This window comes from Schistocerca gregaria, chromosome X, assembly GCF_023897955.1.
Source record: "Schistocerca gregaria isolate iqSchGreg1 chromosome X, iqSchGreg1.2, whole genome shotgun sequence".
NCBI classification, from domain to species: Eukaryota; Metazoa; Arthropoda; class Insecta; order Orthoptera; family Acrididae; genus Schistocerca; species Schistocerca gregaria.
In genome coordinates, this window is record NC_064931.1 from 71162019 (window position 1) to 71180958 (window position 18940).

Sequence of the window (18940 nt, forward strand, 5' to 3'; positions counted from 1 at the left end):
TATTATTCTTATGGCCCTTATCTGCAGTTTAAAAATTGTTTTTCTACAGTTTCAGATTGTGTCCATGTTTCATGCCTTTGATCCCCACAAAAGAATCCCACTGCTAAGAACTGATTGTATGTGGGAATAGCATGTTGCTACTAGACACTGCTTGTTACAAAGTGACGATAAAATCCTAAGAGCATGACATGCTGATGACATTCTTTTTGCCACTATCTTTGTGTGCTCATTCCACGTTAACTGATGATCAGTATTCATCCCTAAAAACTTGTTACATGATCTACATTTGTATCATTTATGCCTAATGTGACAGGGTTGTTTTCTCTCTTTATGCTGAAGTGCATACTGTTAGATTTCTTTATGTTCTTTTATTTCATACTGCCCACCCTTGAGGGGTTAATTTGCTTTTTCTAATAGGGACTTTTGGGTTTTACCAGTGACTATGACATTGCTGTCTGAAAACTCATTAATATACAGGGTGGTCAGAAACAGTCCGAAGAGCTTGTAAGGGTGTGGCAGGGGAGGTTTTTTTTTTATGAGAAGTAATTGCTAAGAAAAAAATTCAAGTAGTTTATCATTGAAGTTAGCCAATCAGGTCATTGCACGTGCAAATTCAACACTTGCACATGCTAAAATGTGGTAATGCATGAACATCTGTGGGTCCGTGAGTTAGCACTCATTCAAACGCTCATTACCAGTTAAAATGTGTCTTTTTCGGAAGTGATGAATTTAAGCTAGATGAGAAAAAGCTATGTATGTTCAGGTTGAGGAAACCAAATGAAGTAGTTTGGCGACACTGTCTGTCACAGGCTGCTTTAATTTGCACACGTGATGGCCTGATTGACTAACTTCACTGCAAAATAACATATAAAAACAGTGCAGCAGATTGAATTTTTTCTTAACAATTAATTCTCAGCACAGCCTCCCCTGCAACGTTACAAGCTTTTCAGACTGTTCCTGGCCATCCTTAATATTAAGGACAGTATTGGACCCAATATATACCCCGAGGAACAGCTATGTTTATCTGTTTCTCATGTTAGAATGTTTTCTTACAAATGTGTCATAAGCAGATGTGTGGACTATCTCTAACTTTTGCACCCTGTTTTCCAGATAAGAGTGGAAGCTCTTGTTTGCTATTCCTCTTAAACCTATGTTACCTCATTAACTGAGTGGTGTGAGTGGTAGTGATTCAACTCTCATGTCGCAATCACAGATCTCTGGTTATTAACTGTGACATTATCTCAGTAAAACTTTACAGGACAGAAGTCCACACTTGAGTACAACTTAAAAGTCCATCGTAACTGTGTATACTGGATGCCCACTATGATTAAGTCCACAATTTTCAGTAGTGGTGAAGAGCCGAAGATGATCAGTGGCACTGTGCCACCCAGCTGTAAACTGGTGGGTCATTGAGACGCAGGTCCGGGCTTCAGGATTAACTGACAGATGTCCAGCAGCTGATGATCCTGTCAAAGGCAAAAGACTGTACTGTCTGATGAGTAGGGGCAGTGGCAGGCATTGTGGTATGTAATGTAGGTGGCTGATGGTTGGTCTGAAGCCTGAAGCAAAAACTCACTGTCTAGGGGCTGAACAGCACCCTAAGTGTAGGCATCAGTGGAAGAATACAGGTGTGGTGACACATGTAAAAGTGACTACATGGACACAAAAATGTACCTGTGATGCAGGGCTGCTAACCATGACCTACACGCCATGTATTGGCATGGATTGCGCCCCCAGATGCTGTGGTAGTTTCCGTAGGTATGGTGTTAAACAGTCCAGTGAAGATTGTGATGGCTGCAGGAGGCTTGGTGGTAGACAGTCTACCTTATCTTCTGATGACAACAAACCTTCTGAGGTAAAGCAGGGGCTGTACCTGGCCCACAAAGCACATCCATGAGTGTAGTGGCCAAATATGCAGAGACCCAGACCTGCATTTACAACCTAGCACTTCTTTCAAGGGCGTACTGAAAAGTAGTGCCTCCAAATTTCTTATGTGAAAACTCTCAATACTTTTTAAATATGACAGATATTATTAAAATTTTGCATCTTTACTGTTCATGTCTACATACGTATTTCTCAGCATAGTCATCCTGGCAATGAATGCTTTGCTCCCAGTGAGAAATCAGTTTGGTGATACCGTCACTGTAGATGTTTGACTTTGCTGACAGGACCACAGCTTAATCTCTGCTTGCGCCATTTCATCACTATCAAAGCGACGTCCTCAAAGGTGCTCTTTAAGTTTTTAAAAAAAGATGATATTCAGATGAGGGTCAAATCGGGACTGTATGGAGGATGATCAATGACAGTTATCAAGGTGTCAGATTGTTACAGATGTCGCATTGCTTGTGTGTAGTCTGGCATTTTTCTGCTGGAAGAGAGGGTGCTCCATAAGTGGATTAACTCTTTGAATTCTAAACTACATTACAGAACATTTTTTGTCATGCATTGACATAGTTATGTTACACATCGCCACGCTATGCACTGTAATTCAGAGCCCTCGAGTGGCAGAGGGTTGCAAATATGTAGACATGAAGAATTTAAGATGTAGAATGTTAATAACATTTGTTTTATTTAAAAAGCTTTGAGTTTCCACATAAAAAATTCATAGGCATTACTTTTCAGCACACCCCCGTAGCTTGCTTAGCAGTAAATCTTCAACATGTTTAAGAGTATGCCTGAAACAGAGTCATCTCTGTCAAGAGGTTCAAGTACCACTTTTGTGAACTCAGTAACTGTCAATATTTTACTCCTCCCACTTCAAAAACCAAACTGTGTGTTGTTAAACAGATTGTATTTATACATGTAGCTCATTAGTCTGTCCTTCATAATAGATTCAATCATTTTTCATAAAGAAGGCAGTAGTGAAACTGGTCTGTAGTATTCAATACTTCCTGCATTATCTTTCTTCAGTGAGGGCATAATTCGTGTATGCTTTAGGAACTGTGGAAAAATACCTGAACTGAAGGACACATTCATTATGTTAGTTACTGGGGCTTGTTTACACATATGTGTTTATCAAGCAACCAGTACTATAATCACTGATTGCTGTGGGGTGCTTCCAGAGTATTAAAATCTGAATTTCCATTATCTCTATAAATAACAGCAGTTTTCCTGGCAAAAATAATTGAGAAAATTGATGAAAGCTTGAATTTTGGTAAGAATTTGATGGAGTAATACTACAGAGAACTATTTATCCAAGTAAGACTAGTTAACCTGGGGAAGGCCTTCTAAATTATTTTTAATGTTCTTTCCGGTATGTATTTCATTTAACACAATTGCATTGTGACTGTTTGCAGATCACGACAACAGAGCCGTGCTCGGGCAGCAGAACTTCTTAGAGCAGGTAGAACAGAAGAAGCAAGGAATTATTTGCGCCGTAGTATTGATATAACACACAATATGGCAGTTGACCTTATGCGTGAATGTAGGGCCAAGAATGTGGACTGTATTGTTGCTCCTTATGAAGCAGATGCACAACTAGCATATCTGAACTTAAAAAATATTGCTCAGGTTGTGATAACAGAAGATTCAGATCTGGTTCTGTTTGGGTGTAGTATGGTGAGTAATAGTTGCTTTTGGTTATAGAAAAAATAACTGTATTACTAATGGGATGTCATGGTGTGGGGAGCCATTGGGTATTACTTCAGTTCATGGCTGGTAGTGATTGCACAAACTGTGAAAGTACAACATAGTTTTTTTTTGCAAAGGAGTTATGTGGTGGTAGGGTGTTCCATTTGTTAACATTGCCTGGATGGTTGTTGATGTATGTGGACTTGCTGCAGTATCTTTCTTTTCAACAGTACAATGCCCATACCCCCACATGTTTTGTGCGTGAACTGTCAGTGTGATGTTGAGGTAGTCCCATAGCCAGCAAGGTCCCCAGATATGTCACTGATAGAACACGTGTGGGACCAGCTCAGATGTCAACTTTGTCCCAGTGTCATTATCAAGGATCAGTTAACAGAAGCTCTAGGTCACCTTGCCTCAGGAAAGGATACTCTGGTTTTATGACACCCTTCCCAACAGAATCAGTGTATGCATCATACCCAGAGGCCAACGTCATACTGATAAGTGGGCTTGTACTGTCAAGTTCTTTGTAAATTTGACCCAGTTTTGTAATCACTGAAATAGACTCACATATTCTCTCAACCAGTGAATTTTCACTTAGTTTCCACTTCTTGTGTGCTTCAGTTTTTTTGCACCCGGTGTATTTAGCAGCCATGAATTTCTTTAGATGGTTTAGTAGTTAGGAGTTAAATGGTGCAAAATCTGTTGAATAGAGACAATTTTTCAAGGTTGTGTTCTCCAAATCCTTCAGGTTTCAAATTTTCTATCTTAAGCATGTCCATTGTCCTGCTTCCCCCCACCCCCTCTGCCTCCTTTTTTCCCTGTTGTCACACAATTCTTTTTTTCATCCATTTCACTCAAACCTTACTTTTTTTAGTGATTTTTCAGTTATTGATTTATCCTTAGCAGCATAATCAAATTGCAAACCCATTTTGCATCACAGCAGACACTGCTTGTAACCTTTCTGACAGATGAAAATACTTTTACTTTCTTTAGTGCAGGACCAGTTTCCGCTCACTGCATTTGAGTGCTAGTTAAACTGTGATCAAAAATGATATTTGTCAGTTTCCAAAAAACACGCACACACACACACACACACACACACACACACACACACACACACACACACACACACACGTTAATAAATTACGGTGAATTAATTATTTATAGGTATTTCTCATTAATGTATTTATTCATGTATTTTATTAATAAATTTTAAATTCTATGTAATGGAGAATGTTATTTTTCTGTCATAGGTTATGTTCAAGATGGATATAAGTGGAAATGGACTACTCGTAGAAAAAGAAAAATTGCATTTAGCAATGGGATCAAACCCAGAGAATTTTGAGTTTGATAAATTTAGGCACATGTGCATATTGTCTGGTTGTGATTATTTACCTTCTTTGCCTGGTATAGGACTTGCTAAAGCTTTAAAATTTGTTACAAAGACAGCTGATCCTGATATACATAGGGTAAGTTTTCTGATATTATTTGGCATTATAAACTATTTTTCGATTTAAATACTCACTGGCTGGAAATATATATTATTTATATTTCATTCACAGTTGATAATGTGAGACTAGCATTCATTCATTCAGTCACTTATTGTCTTCCGTAAAATACATGGTAAAGGGGAGCTTTCTGTTTTGTAGCCCTGAATTTAAACTCATGTCATAAATTAACCACGACCTCACAGTGTGCAGTGTATCTGAGGAAATGGCCGTAAATAATCTGTGGCAGAACTACAATCATAATTGCTTTATTCACAATCATTAAAGCTAGCCTATATGAGCTAACTCAAGTCAGAGAGAAAGTCATTTTCATCGCTCAGTGCAAACTGTAATTTCTCACTATCATTGGCTACCTGACACTATCCTCACACTGGCTACATGAGCAGACACAGTACCAACTTATGAACAGTCCTTGTTGGAACTTGGTTGCAGATTATAGGAAACACAGGCAGACTCCAGATGGAAAAAGAATGATAGGGAGAAAAATAACAGCAAATAAAAAAGTGAATATGATGATAAAAATGACGTGGCAAAGAATTAGAAATAAAAAAATTCATGTAAATGAATTAATTTAATAAAAATAATAATCAAACTCCTTTGATTAGATTTATAAATAAAAAAATTTCACTCTGTTTGATGAGATTTGAACCTACAACGTTCTACACATTAGGTTTGTGCGCTAACCAGTGCGCTGCAATTCAACACTGCATTCAGTAATTATATTTATGACTCTGCTGACCCAGTCACAATGATGAATTGCAACCTTCAAAAATTTGGCTTCACACAATGTCATTCAAAGCTTATTTAATGTAAGACAATCTCTGTGATTATAACAACTGTATGTGACTCTGAAGCAAAATTTGTGCAGAAGTATCCAATTGTGTTTAGTTAGTACTGTGTGGGTCTGGTAGTGTTTGATTAGTGTACATTTCATTAGCATCTTGCGCGTGTGTGTGTGTGTGTGTGTGTGTGTGTGTGTGTGTGTGTGTGTGTGTGTGAGAGAGAGAGAGAGAGAGAGAGAGAGAGAGAGAGAGAGAGAGAGAGAGAGAGAGAGAGAGAGAGGGGGGGGGGGGGAGGGGGGGGCTTTGGTGTGGTTATCATGTGTGATGAACTATGGAATAAAAGTGCCAGACGCATCATTCAAGATCCAAACATATCAAGAAAGAATGCTGGACAAGGAATTGGAAGTGAACTGACTTGTGTTGTAGCAGTTTGGCAACAGCCAACTGTTTGGGTGTGACTTTGAGTGTTCTGATTGGAGGAAACCAGCTCCAGCACGTGATGTGTCAACAATCAAGTAATTTTAATCAGACTGTAGTGCTAATTTGCTTACATTGATAATTGTATCATGTCCTCTTATCTTTTTCACAGGCATTAAGGCGGTTACCTCTTCATCTCAACATGCACAGTCTGTCTGTTTCTAATGAATATCGAGATGAGTTTGTTCAAGCAGTTGCAACTTTCAAGTATCAATTAGTTTATGACCCCATGTCTCGAAAGTTAGTGCCACTGAGCGAGCCTCCAGCTGGATATGAACACAATAGCTATGTTGGTGAAATGATGCCTGATGATATTGCTTTTCAGTTGGCTCTTGGAAATTTAGACCCATTCACTTTGAAACCAGTGGATGATTTTAACCCAGACAGGATACAGAAGGTATGTGTTATGGCAGTTAATTTGTATAATTTATGTATTGAAAAAACTGACTGATAACATTGACCGTACTGGTTATCATTGGACGGATCGAAATACCTATTATTTTGTTTCTGTTCCTTTATAGTGTTGGTCGTGAAATTATTTTTAAATATTTATAAAACATAACCCATTAAAAATATTAAACTTGGGTCAGTCCAAGCACTCATCAAATCACACCATTGTAAAAGCATATTGGGTTTGTGGGGCTGCACAATCAAAGACATTACACAAAGTGTATCTATAACAACAGTGATGTAGCATACCACTTAAGAGTTTCAGCTGATTATTTGTATAAACTGTAATGTGATGCAGAGTGGGACCGGCTTACCCCTTTTTAATAATAAGGCAGTCACACTTATCTTCTATAATATTTTGATCTCTTCTCTGTAGACTTGAGTTCTTGTTTTGTTTTTGTTGCTGTCGTCATCGCCATCGTCATCATCGTCTTCAGTCCAAATATTGTTTCATGCAACTTTTGATGCTAGGTAATCATGTGCAAACCACTTCACCTCTGCAGAACTTCTGCAACATACATCAATTTGGACCTGCGTACTGTAGTCAGGCCTTCTTCTCCCTCTACAATATCTTCCCCCACACTTACCTCCATTACCGGATTGGCTATTCTTTGATGCCTCAAGATTTGTCTTATCAGCAAATCCCTCCTTTTAGTCAAGTTAAGACATAAATTTCTTGTCTCCCCAATTCACTTCAGTACCTCCGCATTAGTTATCTGATCTACCCAGCTGACATTCAGCATCCTCCTATAGTACCACATATCAAAAGCTGCTATACTCTTCTTGTCTTTGGTAAATTAACTAACCCATTACAACTAGTGTGTGTGTGGGGGGGGGGGGGGGTGCTTTTCCCCCTCTTATTTTATGTATTAATTCTTTTTAAGTGAATTACTCTTTGCCATAAGAGACATTTAACCCTAATTGGTCTTTGGTCATTTGGATGGAACTGTATGTTCCAAGTGCATAACTTCTGTTCTCAGGTGGATGGTCATTGATGCATGTGAACATGATGCAATACATCTTCCCACTGTAGCAATTCTTTCTATGTATGGTTCAAGATTCGACGAACTATGCTACTTGGCAATCTCACTTCATGAGAAATTTATTTTCATCCTTCAGTTTTTGATGCTGGTATACTTACTTCCATGATAATGCCATGGAAATAAATGAAGAGCTTTTCTCCTAATACGGGGTTCATGACTTTCTGGAATATGCTGGTCACTTTGTTCAACCTCCCAGGCATTCTGTTGCTTTTGTGGTGCTCACTGTGTGTTCAGTGCTTTTTAATTGGATTATTTATCATCTAGTAGTTTCTTTCTTTGACCAAATCTAACATGGAAAAGCATTTCAAATTTTTAGACCCATTGAGTACTCTGCAAAACCATTAAGTAGTAGTATTCACCCAATATATGCAGAGTGAGCTGCGTGCTCGCATAAAGTTTTCAGGTAACATGATACAGTATTGAGGATTGATGGCACCACTTTCAGCCATATGGTTTTACAATTCCTTTATTTAGTGCGAAAGGTTTCAGTTCTACACTGCACCATCATGAGGCCTCATGAGGCCCTGTGTACATCAGTGTGCCAACAACATTAGTCATACAAGAAACACAATGTCATAATAAATGCTATCTAATACTCTTCCTACTTTTCCCTTAATAAACATAATAATACCTCAAAATATTTACTATATTATCATTAGATGAAGAAATTCATACATAAATCATAATTTGTTCATTAAATTAATTGTAAATCTCATTTAGCTAGAAAATACGTCTATTGCTTAATAAGAGTAGCCAGTCATCAAATAAATCAACCTTCAAGCAAATGCCCTAACAGTAGTAGTGAATTCAAAGTGGTCACAAAACAGGACTGTTACTCAGTGACATTAATAAATATTTAAGTACCTAATCCAGTCAGAATGAACTTGTACAAAGCATCGCACCATCAATATATCTACTGTAGCAATCGTTAAGTTAGTTGAAAATGCACAAACTGTATATGACGATCCACTGCCTTTGTCTAATATAAGTGAAATGTGAGAGATTGTTCATAAATAACAAGCTTAAGTATATAGCTCCAATAACAGCACAATGTTTCCTCTCTTTAAGTGCTGCCCTCACATACAGAACAAACTGCTACTATTCCCTGGTCACTACAAAAGTGCAGTTTGCAGCCGTTGCAAAATAGGATCGCAAAACACAATCTTTCAGTAAAGTCCTATGATATTACTGATCAGACATGATTAAACAGTCCTCTGCATCGTATGAGTAGTGCACGTGAAAGATAAATTTGAATCCTACCTGAAGCTGTGTGTTATCTCACTAAAAAAGATACTGTAGGTATCTAGATACTGTACACTCAGTGCCAAAGCCTAGTAGTAGTTGTGTGTCATATGCATAACAACACAAAGCCTGCCACATGAAGACAAATATTGAAAGAACGTATGCAAATATAAGGATATCATAAAATGTGTAGCTGACTGATTCCCAGGCAATACTGCGCTAGTATTAATGGTAAAAGAATGGAAACCTTCGTAGTGCCTGTAGGTCACATATAATGGAACAAATTCTGTATTAGATGGCTATTACAAGCAATACATACAATAAGAACAACACTGTCTAGATCAGATCGACAGTAGTACCTGTAATAGTCATTTACAAAATGCGCGAAAAGGAACTCTTATCTATTCCTGTTTTACTTCACATAAGAGAAAATGAATGAGGTGTCCATAGGCATGAACTCATCCATGTGTTACATGAAGCAGGACACTATCATAAGATTCTAAGGCAATAATACACTAATATTAGCAGGAAATATTTTATTTCTGATATGATAATACTTGGTATCGACTTTAAGGTGATTTATGTGGGTGTACTGAAATTCTCAATGCAAATGCCTATGTCAAGTAAGGTTTCAGAATATACTGCATATGAGGCTCCACCAACTGTGGTGTACCTTATTCGTTATTTTGTGGCCAAATAATGTGCAATTACATTATGGTACTAGAGCCAGTTTTTTTCTTATTCATGGCTGAGGAATTGCTAGCCTTATGACGATAGGCAGTAAGAAGTGTGGTATCATTTCATACAGCACAATCATTTGTTTACTGGCTGGCTTCCTATTTGTACATCAGTTCATGATGTGTTGTACATAGTTCTTCTGAATTTGTAGCTCCGTAATGGATAATGCAGGTTATTGTTACATACATGAGGTACATGACATGTTGTTACTGGAGAAGTCCCGGTGTAGGCATACATGTTGCAAGGTTGTCCTGCAACTGTAGGTGGCGACATTATCACATATTTCTGACACTGTAATACGGCACTACTTATGTAACTGTGCTAGAAATTAATGCCCTTTTAGTCCTACAGGAGCGATTTATGATACACGTATGATTGTTATACTACTGCATGTGGCATATTGGATACCGACACGTGTAATATCGGCACTGTAACATCTCCATACAATAAGGTCCTTCTTTGTACAGTGTTAATTTCATTGTCACAGGCATTTTCATTTTAATGCATTAAAGGATTGTAGGAATATATACACAAGCTGCTTTTCCATGTATTTTCGGTTATCCGATATACTCACTTATGACCTATACTAAACGTTTTGTTTATTTAGTGCCTTGCTTATAATATCCACCTAATGCCAGAGTAGTTTTAATCTGTGTGGCATCTAGGCACTATGAATATGTTTAATTCCCTTTTCCTGTTAATGCTGGCAAATTATTTCCTTTGTGTCATATGATAGTGTCCTGTTTTATGTAACAAGCGAATGATTTCATGCTCGTGGACATTTCATTCATTTTACTTGCATGAAATTGTTGAGTTCTTTTTCTGTGCATTTTGTATATGACTGTTACACGTATGACTTTGGATCTAGTAGAGATGATATCTTTTTCATTTTGTGTGTTGCTTATAATATCTGTCTAATGCCAGATTTGTTCCATTATGTGTGGTCTGTGGGCTCTGCATAGGTTTCAGTTCTTTTACTGTTAATACTAATATAATATTTATTGCCTTGGAATCAGGCCAGCCATACATTTCAAGATGTGGTTGGATTTGCACAGGTTCTTTCAATATTTATCATCATCTGAGATATTGTGTGTTTTACGTGGTGTTAATGCATATGCCATGTGACTACTATTAGGCTTTGAAACTGAGTTTATGGTATCTTGTTACGTGATGCCAAACACAGATTCAGGTAGCATACGAATTTACCTTCCTTTTGTGCTGTCTGTATCATGTAGAGGGTTGTTTGGTCATTTCTGACTGGTGATATAATAAGATTTCATTGAAAGTTTTTGTTTTGTGATCGTATTTTGCAGTGACCGCAAACTGTGTTTCTGTGGTGAGAGGGGAATGTGGGTGGTTTATTATGAACAAGAGGGCAACACTTGAGAATTTGTAATTATACTTATGCTTGTTTACCTGTATCAAACACAGATAGTAGAACTTTATAATACAGTATATGCCTTTTTGCCTAACTTATGATTGCTACTGAAGATATAATGATGGTGAGATATTTTGTACAAGTTCATTTTGGTCGGCTTGGTTACTCATTGTATACAATTTACTAATGTCACTGAGTGACAGTCTTAGTTTGTGGCGTGTTTGAATTCACAACTATTACTAGGACATCCTGTTGTAGGTTAATGTATTCAATGACTGGCTACTCTTATCAAGCAATAGATGCATTTTCTAGCTGTATGAGATTTATAATTAATTCAATTACTGGACAGAACTAATTATGATTTATGTATGAATTTTTTCATGTAATGATAATGTGGTAAATATTTTGTGGAATCATTATGTTTATTAATTGAAGAGTAGGAATAGATAGCATTTATTATGACATTATTTTTGCGTTTCTTGTATGACTAATGTTGTTGTCATATTGATGTACATAGGGCCTGACAGTGCAATGTAGCGCCTACAGTGGTCACATTGAATAAAGGAATTTTAAAAACACACGGCTGGTTGTGGTACCATTAGTCCTCACATACTGACCAGCCATCATCTTGTTTCTCACGGAATTACTTAAAAACAGTCTTGATCACTGTCGATATTAACTTCTGACCGGGTTCAGCCTTTTAATTATGGGCCGTCGTCATCAGAGTTTGCACAAAAGTAAAAGTGCTATATTACATAGAGAAGTCAATTATGTAAAAGTGTTCTTCCAAATGAAACATCATTACCCATCTGGATGATGGCGAAGTGTCTGACTTGTTAGGGAGGTCTCAGTCACTGTAACTGATGCTGATGACTAAGCAGTCACAAGTTATATAAGGTATAGAGAGGGTACTCTAGAACCTAAGGCATCGCCGTGAGCCAACAAGCAGTATCTTAAATATATCCTTTTGAGTCTTCATTTTTACACATTTATCTTTTAAATTTAACTAGCCAAGAAATGAGTTTATATTCATTATGGTCCATAATCTACGTTACAGCCAGCCTGATAAAATGCATAAAAATTTAGTGTAATTCGTTAACTGGGGTCTAGAGCATTGTCTGAAGGATATAAGTAGCACTGAAATATCGTTAATTCTATAGCTGCTGCTATTTATTCATAATAAAACCAGATGTGTGGCATATTAATATGAAAATTATACATATTGACTTTTGTGTATTAACAGACAGTTATTTAGTCATAAAAATACAGTTGATATCACTCACCAAAGATAAAAGGGGGCATTGTTCATGGAAGTAGCACCAGTTTAGCCACATTATGTTATTGTGGATAATTTACGATACATCACTCTTCACAAGATGAAACTATTTGTAACAAATAATTTAGGATAATTTGGAGCTTAGAATAAAAATATATCATAAGAAGAGCATTAAAACGCAGAGGTTATGTTACAATCTTATACATGTCATTTGTAAAATTGTTGACATTGCTGGTATTATAAAGTAATATTTTTGTGATTGTTCCACATCGTATATCAGGAGAGAGTCACAACTATTAGAGTAATGAGGTATATTTATAAGATTTGTTGTCTATTTGACACTAAAAATCATAAATGGCTGTAACATAGAAGCTTAAAAATCAAATAGAACTGTAGATGATTGGAGGAGCAGGTATCCCCTATTTCAAAAGATGTCTTCATATAATTCAAAAAGGACTTTCTCATGAAAATCTAACTGTTCATTTAACAGAGCTAGTGAAAAAAATTTCTAACTGTTCCAACATATTTAAAAGTAAACCTTGAGGGCTGGTGTTCATTACATGAAGATTATTCATGATGTCACCTTCTGAATATTTACTGTTAGTAAGTAAGGTGTTGCCCAAAAACCGATTTGTCCCATGATCTACCTGAGATGTGTTCGTTGAAGCAAGTTTTAAAATCCCAACCACTCTGGCCAATATATATTTTCTCACAATTGTTACAAGTTAACTTATACACTTCTGATCCACAGTATTGTTTATCAGATTTGCCTATAATGTGTTTGAATTTATTAAAATGCATGTTCGTGGTTGAAAAAGCAAGGGTAAAAGTAGAATTTATAAAGAGTCTGTTTATTCTATTAGATACCGTTCCCATGTACACTCCTGGAAATTGAAATAAGAACACCATGAATTCATTGTCCCAGGAAGGGGAAACTTTATTGACACATTCCTGGGGTCAGATACATCACATGATCACACTGACAGAACCACAGGCACATAGACATAGGCAACAGAGCATGCACAATGTCGGCACTAGTACAGTGTATATCCACCTTTCGCAGCAATGCAGGCTGCTATTCTCCCATGGAGACGATCGTAGAGATGCTGGATGTAGTCCTGTGGAATGGCTTGCCATGCCATTTCCACCTGGCACCTCAGTTGGACCAGCATTCGTGCTGGACGTGCAGACCGCATGAGACGACGCTTCATCCAGTCCCAAACATGCTCAATGGGGGACAGATCTGGAGATCTTGCTGGCCAGGTAGTTGACTTACACCTTCTAGAGCACGTTGGGTGGCACGGGATACATGCGGACGTGCATTGTCCTGTTGGAACAGCAAGTTCCCTTGCCGGTCTAGGAATGGTAGAACGATGGGTTCGATGACAGTTTGGATGTACCGTGCACTATTCAGTGTCCCCTCGACGATCACCAGAGGTGTACGGCCAGTGTAGGAGATCGCTCCCCACACCATGATGCCGGGTGTTGGCCCTGTGTGCCTCGGTCGTATGCAGTCCTGATTGTGGCGCTCACCTGCACGGCGCCAAACACGCATACAACCATCATTGGCACCAAGGCAGAAGCGACTCTCATCGCTGAAGACGACACGTCTCCATTCGTCCCTCCATTCACGCCTGTCGCGACACCACTGGAGGCGGGCTGCACAATGCTGGGGCGTGAGCGGAAGACGGCCTAAAGGAGTGCGGGACCGTAGCCCAGCTTCATGGAGACGGTTGCGAATGGTCCTCGCCGATACCCCAGGAGCAACAGTGTCCCTAATTTGCTGGGAAGTTGCGGTGCGGTCCCCTACGGCACTGCGTAGGATCCTACGGTCTTGGCGTGCATCCGTGCGTCGCTGCGGTCCGGTCCCAGGTCGACGGGCACGTGCACCTTCCGCCGACCACTGGCGACAACATCGATGTACTGTGGAGACCTCACACCCCACGTGTTGAGCAATTCGGCGGTACGTCCACCCGGCCTCCCGCATGCCCACTATACGCCCTCGCTCAAAGTCCGTCAACTGCACATACGGTTCACGTCCACACTGTCACGGCATGCTACCAGTGTTAAAGACTGCGATGGAGCTCCGTATACCATGGCAAACTGGCTGACACTGATGGCGGCGGTGCCCAAATGCTGCGCAGGTAGCGCCATTCGACGGCCAACACCGCGGTTCCTTGTGTGTCCGCTGTACCGTGCGTGTGATCATTGCTTGTACAGCCCTCTCGCAGTGTCCGGAGCAAGTATGGTGGGTCTGACATACCGGTGTCAATGTGTTCTTTTTTCCATTTCCAGGAGTGTATATATCATTGTAGAAAATGTCTTGTTTTGTAGGAGCATGTGGTTGTTTGGATATAAGCTTTTGGAAAAGGTCATCAACTGTTCTAGAATTAGTTGTTAGCAGATACAATTTGTTTTAAAAATTTCAGTTCTTTCTGTATTTGATCGGTAGATAAATGAAGTTTGATCATTCTTTTCAACATGGTTAAGAAGAAAGCTCTCTTATTTCATGGGGTGGCACAAATTAGCATTAATAATGGCATCAGTCAGTGTTGGTTTCCTAAAAATGGTAGACAAGTATTTTCCATTTCTATTAGAAAAAGTCAGATCTAAAAAGTCAATGGTTCCTTGTGTTTCATGTTCTATTGTGAATATAAAATTTGGATGCAAATTACTCAGAGAAACTCGTTACAAAGTTAAGATCTTATTCAGAGCCATTAATGGCAATAACGTGTCATCTACATAATGTTTGTAATAAATGACTTTATTATGTATGTGTGGTTTGTCTTCAAAAAAAAATTTTTTTTTCAATGTTGTTGACAAAAATAACTGTTATCCCTCTGAGTGCAAAAAATTTACTCTTAAGTGTAAAACTATTAAAATTGAAAGTGGTTTTCAACAGCATTGTTATTTCAGAAGTTTCTTCACAGTTCATCAGGTAATGCTTCATTAAGTTGTTTGTGATAATTTCGATGGTATCTGCTGCTGGAATATTAGTACATATGTTTTTTATATCTAGTTAGGCAAACCTAGCTACTGGTGGAATATCTACATTAAAGATATTTGTTGGTAACTCATAACTGTTTTTTACACTATAATTCTTCTCAAATATATAAAATTCTTTTAAAATGTCATTAAGTTAAGTACCATAGACATGAACAATAAATGGGTATAAACTCATTTCTCGTTAGTTAAATTTAAAAGATAAATATTTAAAAATGAAGACTCAAAACAATATGCAATTCGTTCCCCATTGGTTGACGGTGTTGCCTTAGGCTCTGGAGCACCCTTGTGGCTGCTTAGCCATCAGCATCAGTTACAGTGACAGTGACCTCCACAGCGAGTCAGGCACTTCGCCATCATCCAGATGAGTAATGATGCATTGTTTTAGAGTACACTTTTACATCATTGGCTCCTTTATGTAACATAGCACTTTTACTTTTGTTATTAAAGTGCAAACTCTGATGATGGTCTGTAATTAAAGGGCTGAAACCGGTCAGAAGTTAACATCGGCTGCAATCAAGACGGTTTTTAAATAATTTTATGACAATAAAGATTGCTGTTCTCCAAAAATGTTATATGAAATTATTTCTCATAGGAGATGGATATGCAAAGGACAACAGTAGTGGGGATTGAATTTAGAGAATGGGTGGTAGGAAACATAGTTTTTTTTTATTTCCAGATCTGATGTATATTTTGTAGGAGGTAAAATGTGTTCTACTATCTCTAGTTGTAAATGGACAAGGATGGCTTATGGAAATTGTTGTTTCACTGGTCTGGCTGGACCAGATGTTAGTCATATGTAGCACACCTCTCTTCTTCCTCTATTGTTGCACCCAACCAATGAGTCTAGGATGAAATCCATAGTAGATAGTTATCTTGTCTACTTATCAGATACTGCTATACCATGCTCATGATTTGTGTTTTAAGGTTGACATGGTGTCTGGTGAGCTTCTGCTATTGCTTATTGTTTACTCTTCTTAGAACTCTCCATGCTGTTTGCTTCCACTGATCTGAACAGTCTCTTTAAATATCCCTATCTCAGGCAGTAGACTGAAAGGCTGAAGATCGATTTACCTAAATCCATTGTATCAGATTTTGATTAATATACTTTAAAAGTTGAAAAATGATTTAAGATAATGTGTATCATCAGTTTTGTTGTGCTGCATAGGCATTCACATTTCTAATTCAGAGAGTAGTGATGCAGTGTCAAAAGTTGTGTCTATCACATGACAACACAGTTGGGACACAATGTTTCTGTTTTATGTTTTAATATATAGTAAGTGGAAATGGTAGACATAAAATTTTATGAAGTCATTGTTTTATATTAGAGATTGATTTGGAGAGATTCATGCTGCATATAGTCCTCATTGTGCAGTTTTGACAGAGAAGTTTTGAGGTTTGTTAGACCAATGCCAAAAAAAGCTAGACATTTTCTGACTGGGAAAAGAATAAACATTGTTAGAGTATAATTACATAATAACTGATCTGTATGTGACAAAGAGCTTACATGTCCTATTTTTTTAAAAAAATTATGTTATGTATTGTTTTTACTTCATGCTTTCAGCATTCATTTTCCACTAGACAGTCAGCAGATAAAAGTCAGCCAAGCATCTGGACATCTGCTTCTGTTTTGAGCATCAATGAATCACTGCCAGTTCAAACTAAGAAAACAGATACACAAGTGAAACTCAAAAGGATTGTTATAAGTAAGCATAACTTGAGCTCCATAGTAGTCAACAAATTTAAGCAGTTGTGGTTTTCCCATGTATATACCAAATTAATTACAGGAATGTTTGTTGAAAAGTGATCTAACAACATTTTGAATAATGCTCACAGCATAAATTGGTGCTCACATGATAAGTCTTACTGCAAAATTTTGCCATGTGCATACATGGGGTTGAGTTGGTGATGGGAGGAAGAGCATTGGCAGTAATGTAATATATCTGTCTAATGGTATAACAGTTTTCCTTCTCAGCTTATGGGAGGCTATATGGTTTGAATCCAAAAATTAAGAAATGAAGCAAGTACTGGCATGTAAGTCTCATTACATGTAGACTTAGCTGGGTTTATCATTTCAACACTGACACATTTTGAAGACAGCAATTTTATAGATTGATACAGCTACTTAGCAGTAAATTGATAAGATTATCAAACATTAAAATTAACGTATCTTGATGTCTTCCACATTTTACTTAAAATCTGGAAAGTAATTCATGTTTATGTTTGTATCAAAAGGAGAAGACCTCAGTAAAACTTATTGTTTTTGTGTACTTTACTTTTTTTTTCCTCGAGCCATTCCTGTGTTATGTTTTTGTTTTAACATTTTGTGTTACATGATTCCTATGACATGTTGTTTTCCAGTTTCTCACTGAGTATTTTCATTTTACCACTCTGGCAGTGCCCTTCAGTTCTCAGAGATAACACACATTATCTTAAAATACTGGCATTAGCAGGGTATGGAGATGCGTGATCCAATATTACAAATAACCTGTTGTATTTGATGTTACTGCCACATCCTTTCCTTGCTCACTGACACACAATGGTCCCTGGAAATGAGCAATCTGATATACGCACAAATAAAATTTGTGGCATAATATGGTATTCCTTGACATGTCATTACCACATTGTCAAAGAAGACAGTCTTTTCTGTGTTGGAGCCAATTGAACTGTAGATGCAGGATGTAACTTATGCTTAGTGAAACTAACACAACCATGGCAAACATTTTTTCTGGTTACATGAGATGTAGAAGGTAATTATATTCTGCAGATAACAAACAGGGATTTTAACTTTATACCTCAGCAACTGAACATGGTTCAATTTGAATCCTGCATGTGCTACTAAAGTGAGCAAGGAGTGCGGATGAAAAATACATTGATGGTAGATCTAAAGAATTAATTGCCATGAATTTTTCTCATAACAGAAAGCGATGGATTTGACTGTCTAAAAAAGTCCACAAACTTGAGGATTTCTGTACTTGGATATGAAGAACATGCTCATTAACTTCTCACACATTTGTGCTGCCACTTTCTTAGTTTGTATGGACCTTTGACTTTGTGGATTGGCTGTTAAGCACATCCCCAGTTTCTGTGCAATACGCTTTTGTTACTAAAAACTAGTGCCTTCATTTAAATGGAATTAGATACATACCGGTTTTATGCAAATAACAAGCAGCAGCTCTGCTTTAAATGGCACAAGTGTCCTTAATGGCAGAAGATAATGATTGATGAACAGTTTAATCAATCAGAATTGACCTTTGGAGTTTGTGACATGTGTAACTTAAGAGATGATACCATAATTATGAACTTCGCAGGAAAAATTAATTTTATTTTATAATTCTCATCTAATAAAAAGAGAAATATGTATCACAAATTTAAGGTTTTTTGTTCTAGTGTCATGCAGTTTTTATGCCAAACACCACAACAGCCTAGAAATTAATTACCTTGTATTCATCTTTATTACAAGGGCACACTGA

The 18940-nt window shown here is 37.6% G+C and overlaps 1 protein-coding gene across 3 annotated transcripts in view; it reads left to right on the forward strand.

The window, feature by feature from the left end:
• The window catches only part of LOC126298976 (exonuclease 1), a 115818-nt gene that overhangs the window by 36828 nt on the left and 60050 nt on the right, over nucleotides 1-18940 (forward strand). For all 3 annotated transcript variants that reach the window (XM_049990597.1, XM_049990598.1, XM_049990599.1), the window contains 4 exons: nucleotides 3297-3558; nucleotides 4824-5039; nucleotides 6450-6734; nucleotides 17032-17173. In XM_049990597.1, the coding sequence (XP_049846554.1) occupies nucleotides 3297-3558; nucleotides 4824-5039; nucleotides 6450-6734; nucleotides 17032-17173 (905 nt within the window). The remainder of the gene's footprint in view (nucleotides 1-3296; nucleotides 3559-4823; nucleotides 5040-6449; nucleotides 6735-17031; nucleotides 17174-18940) is intronic.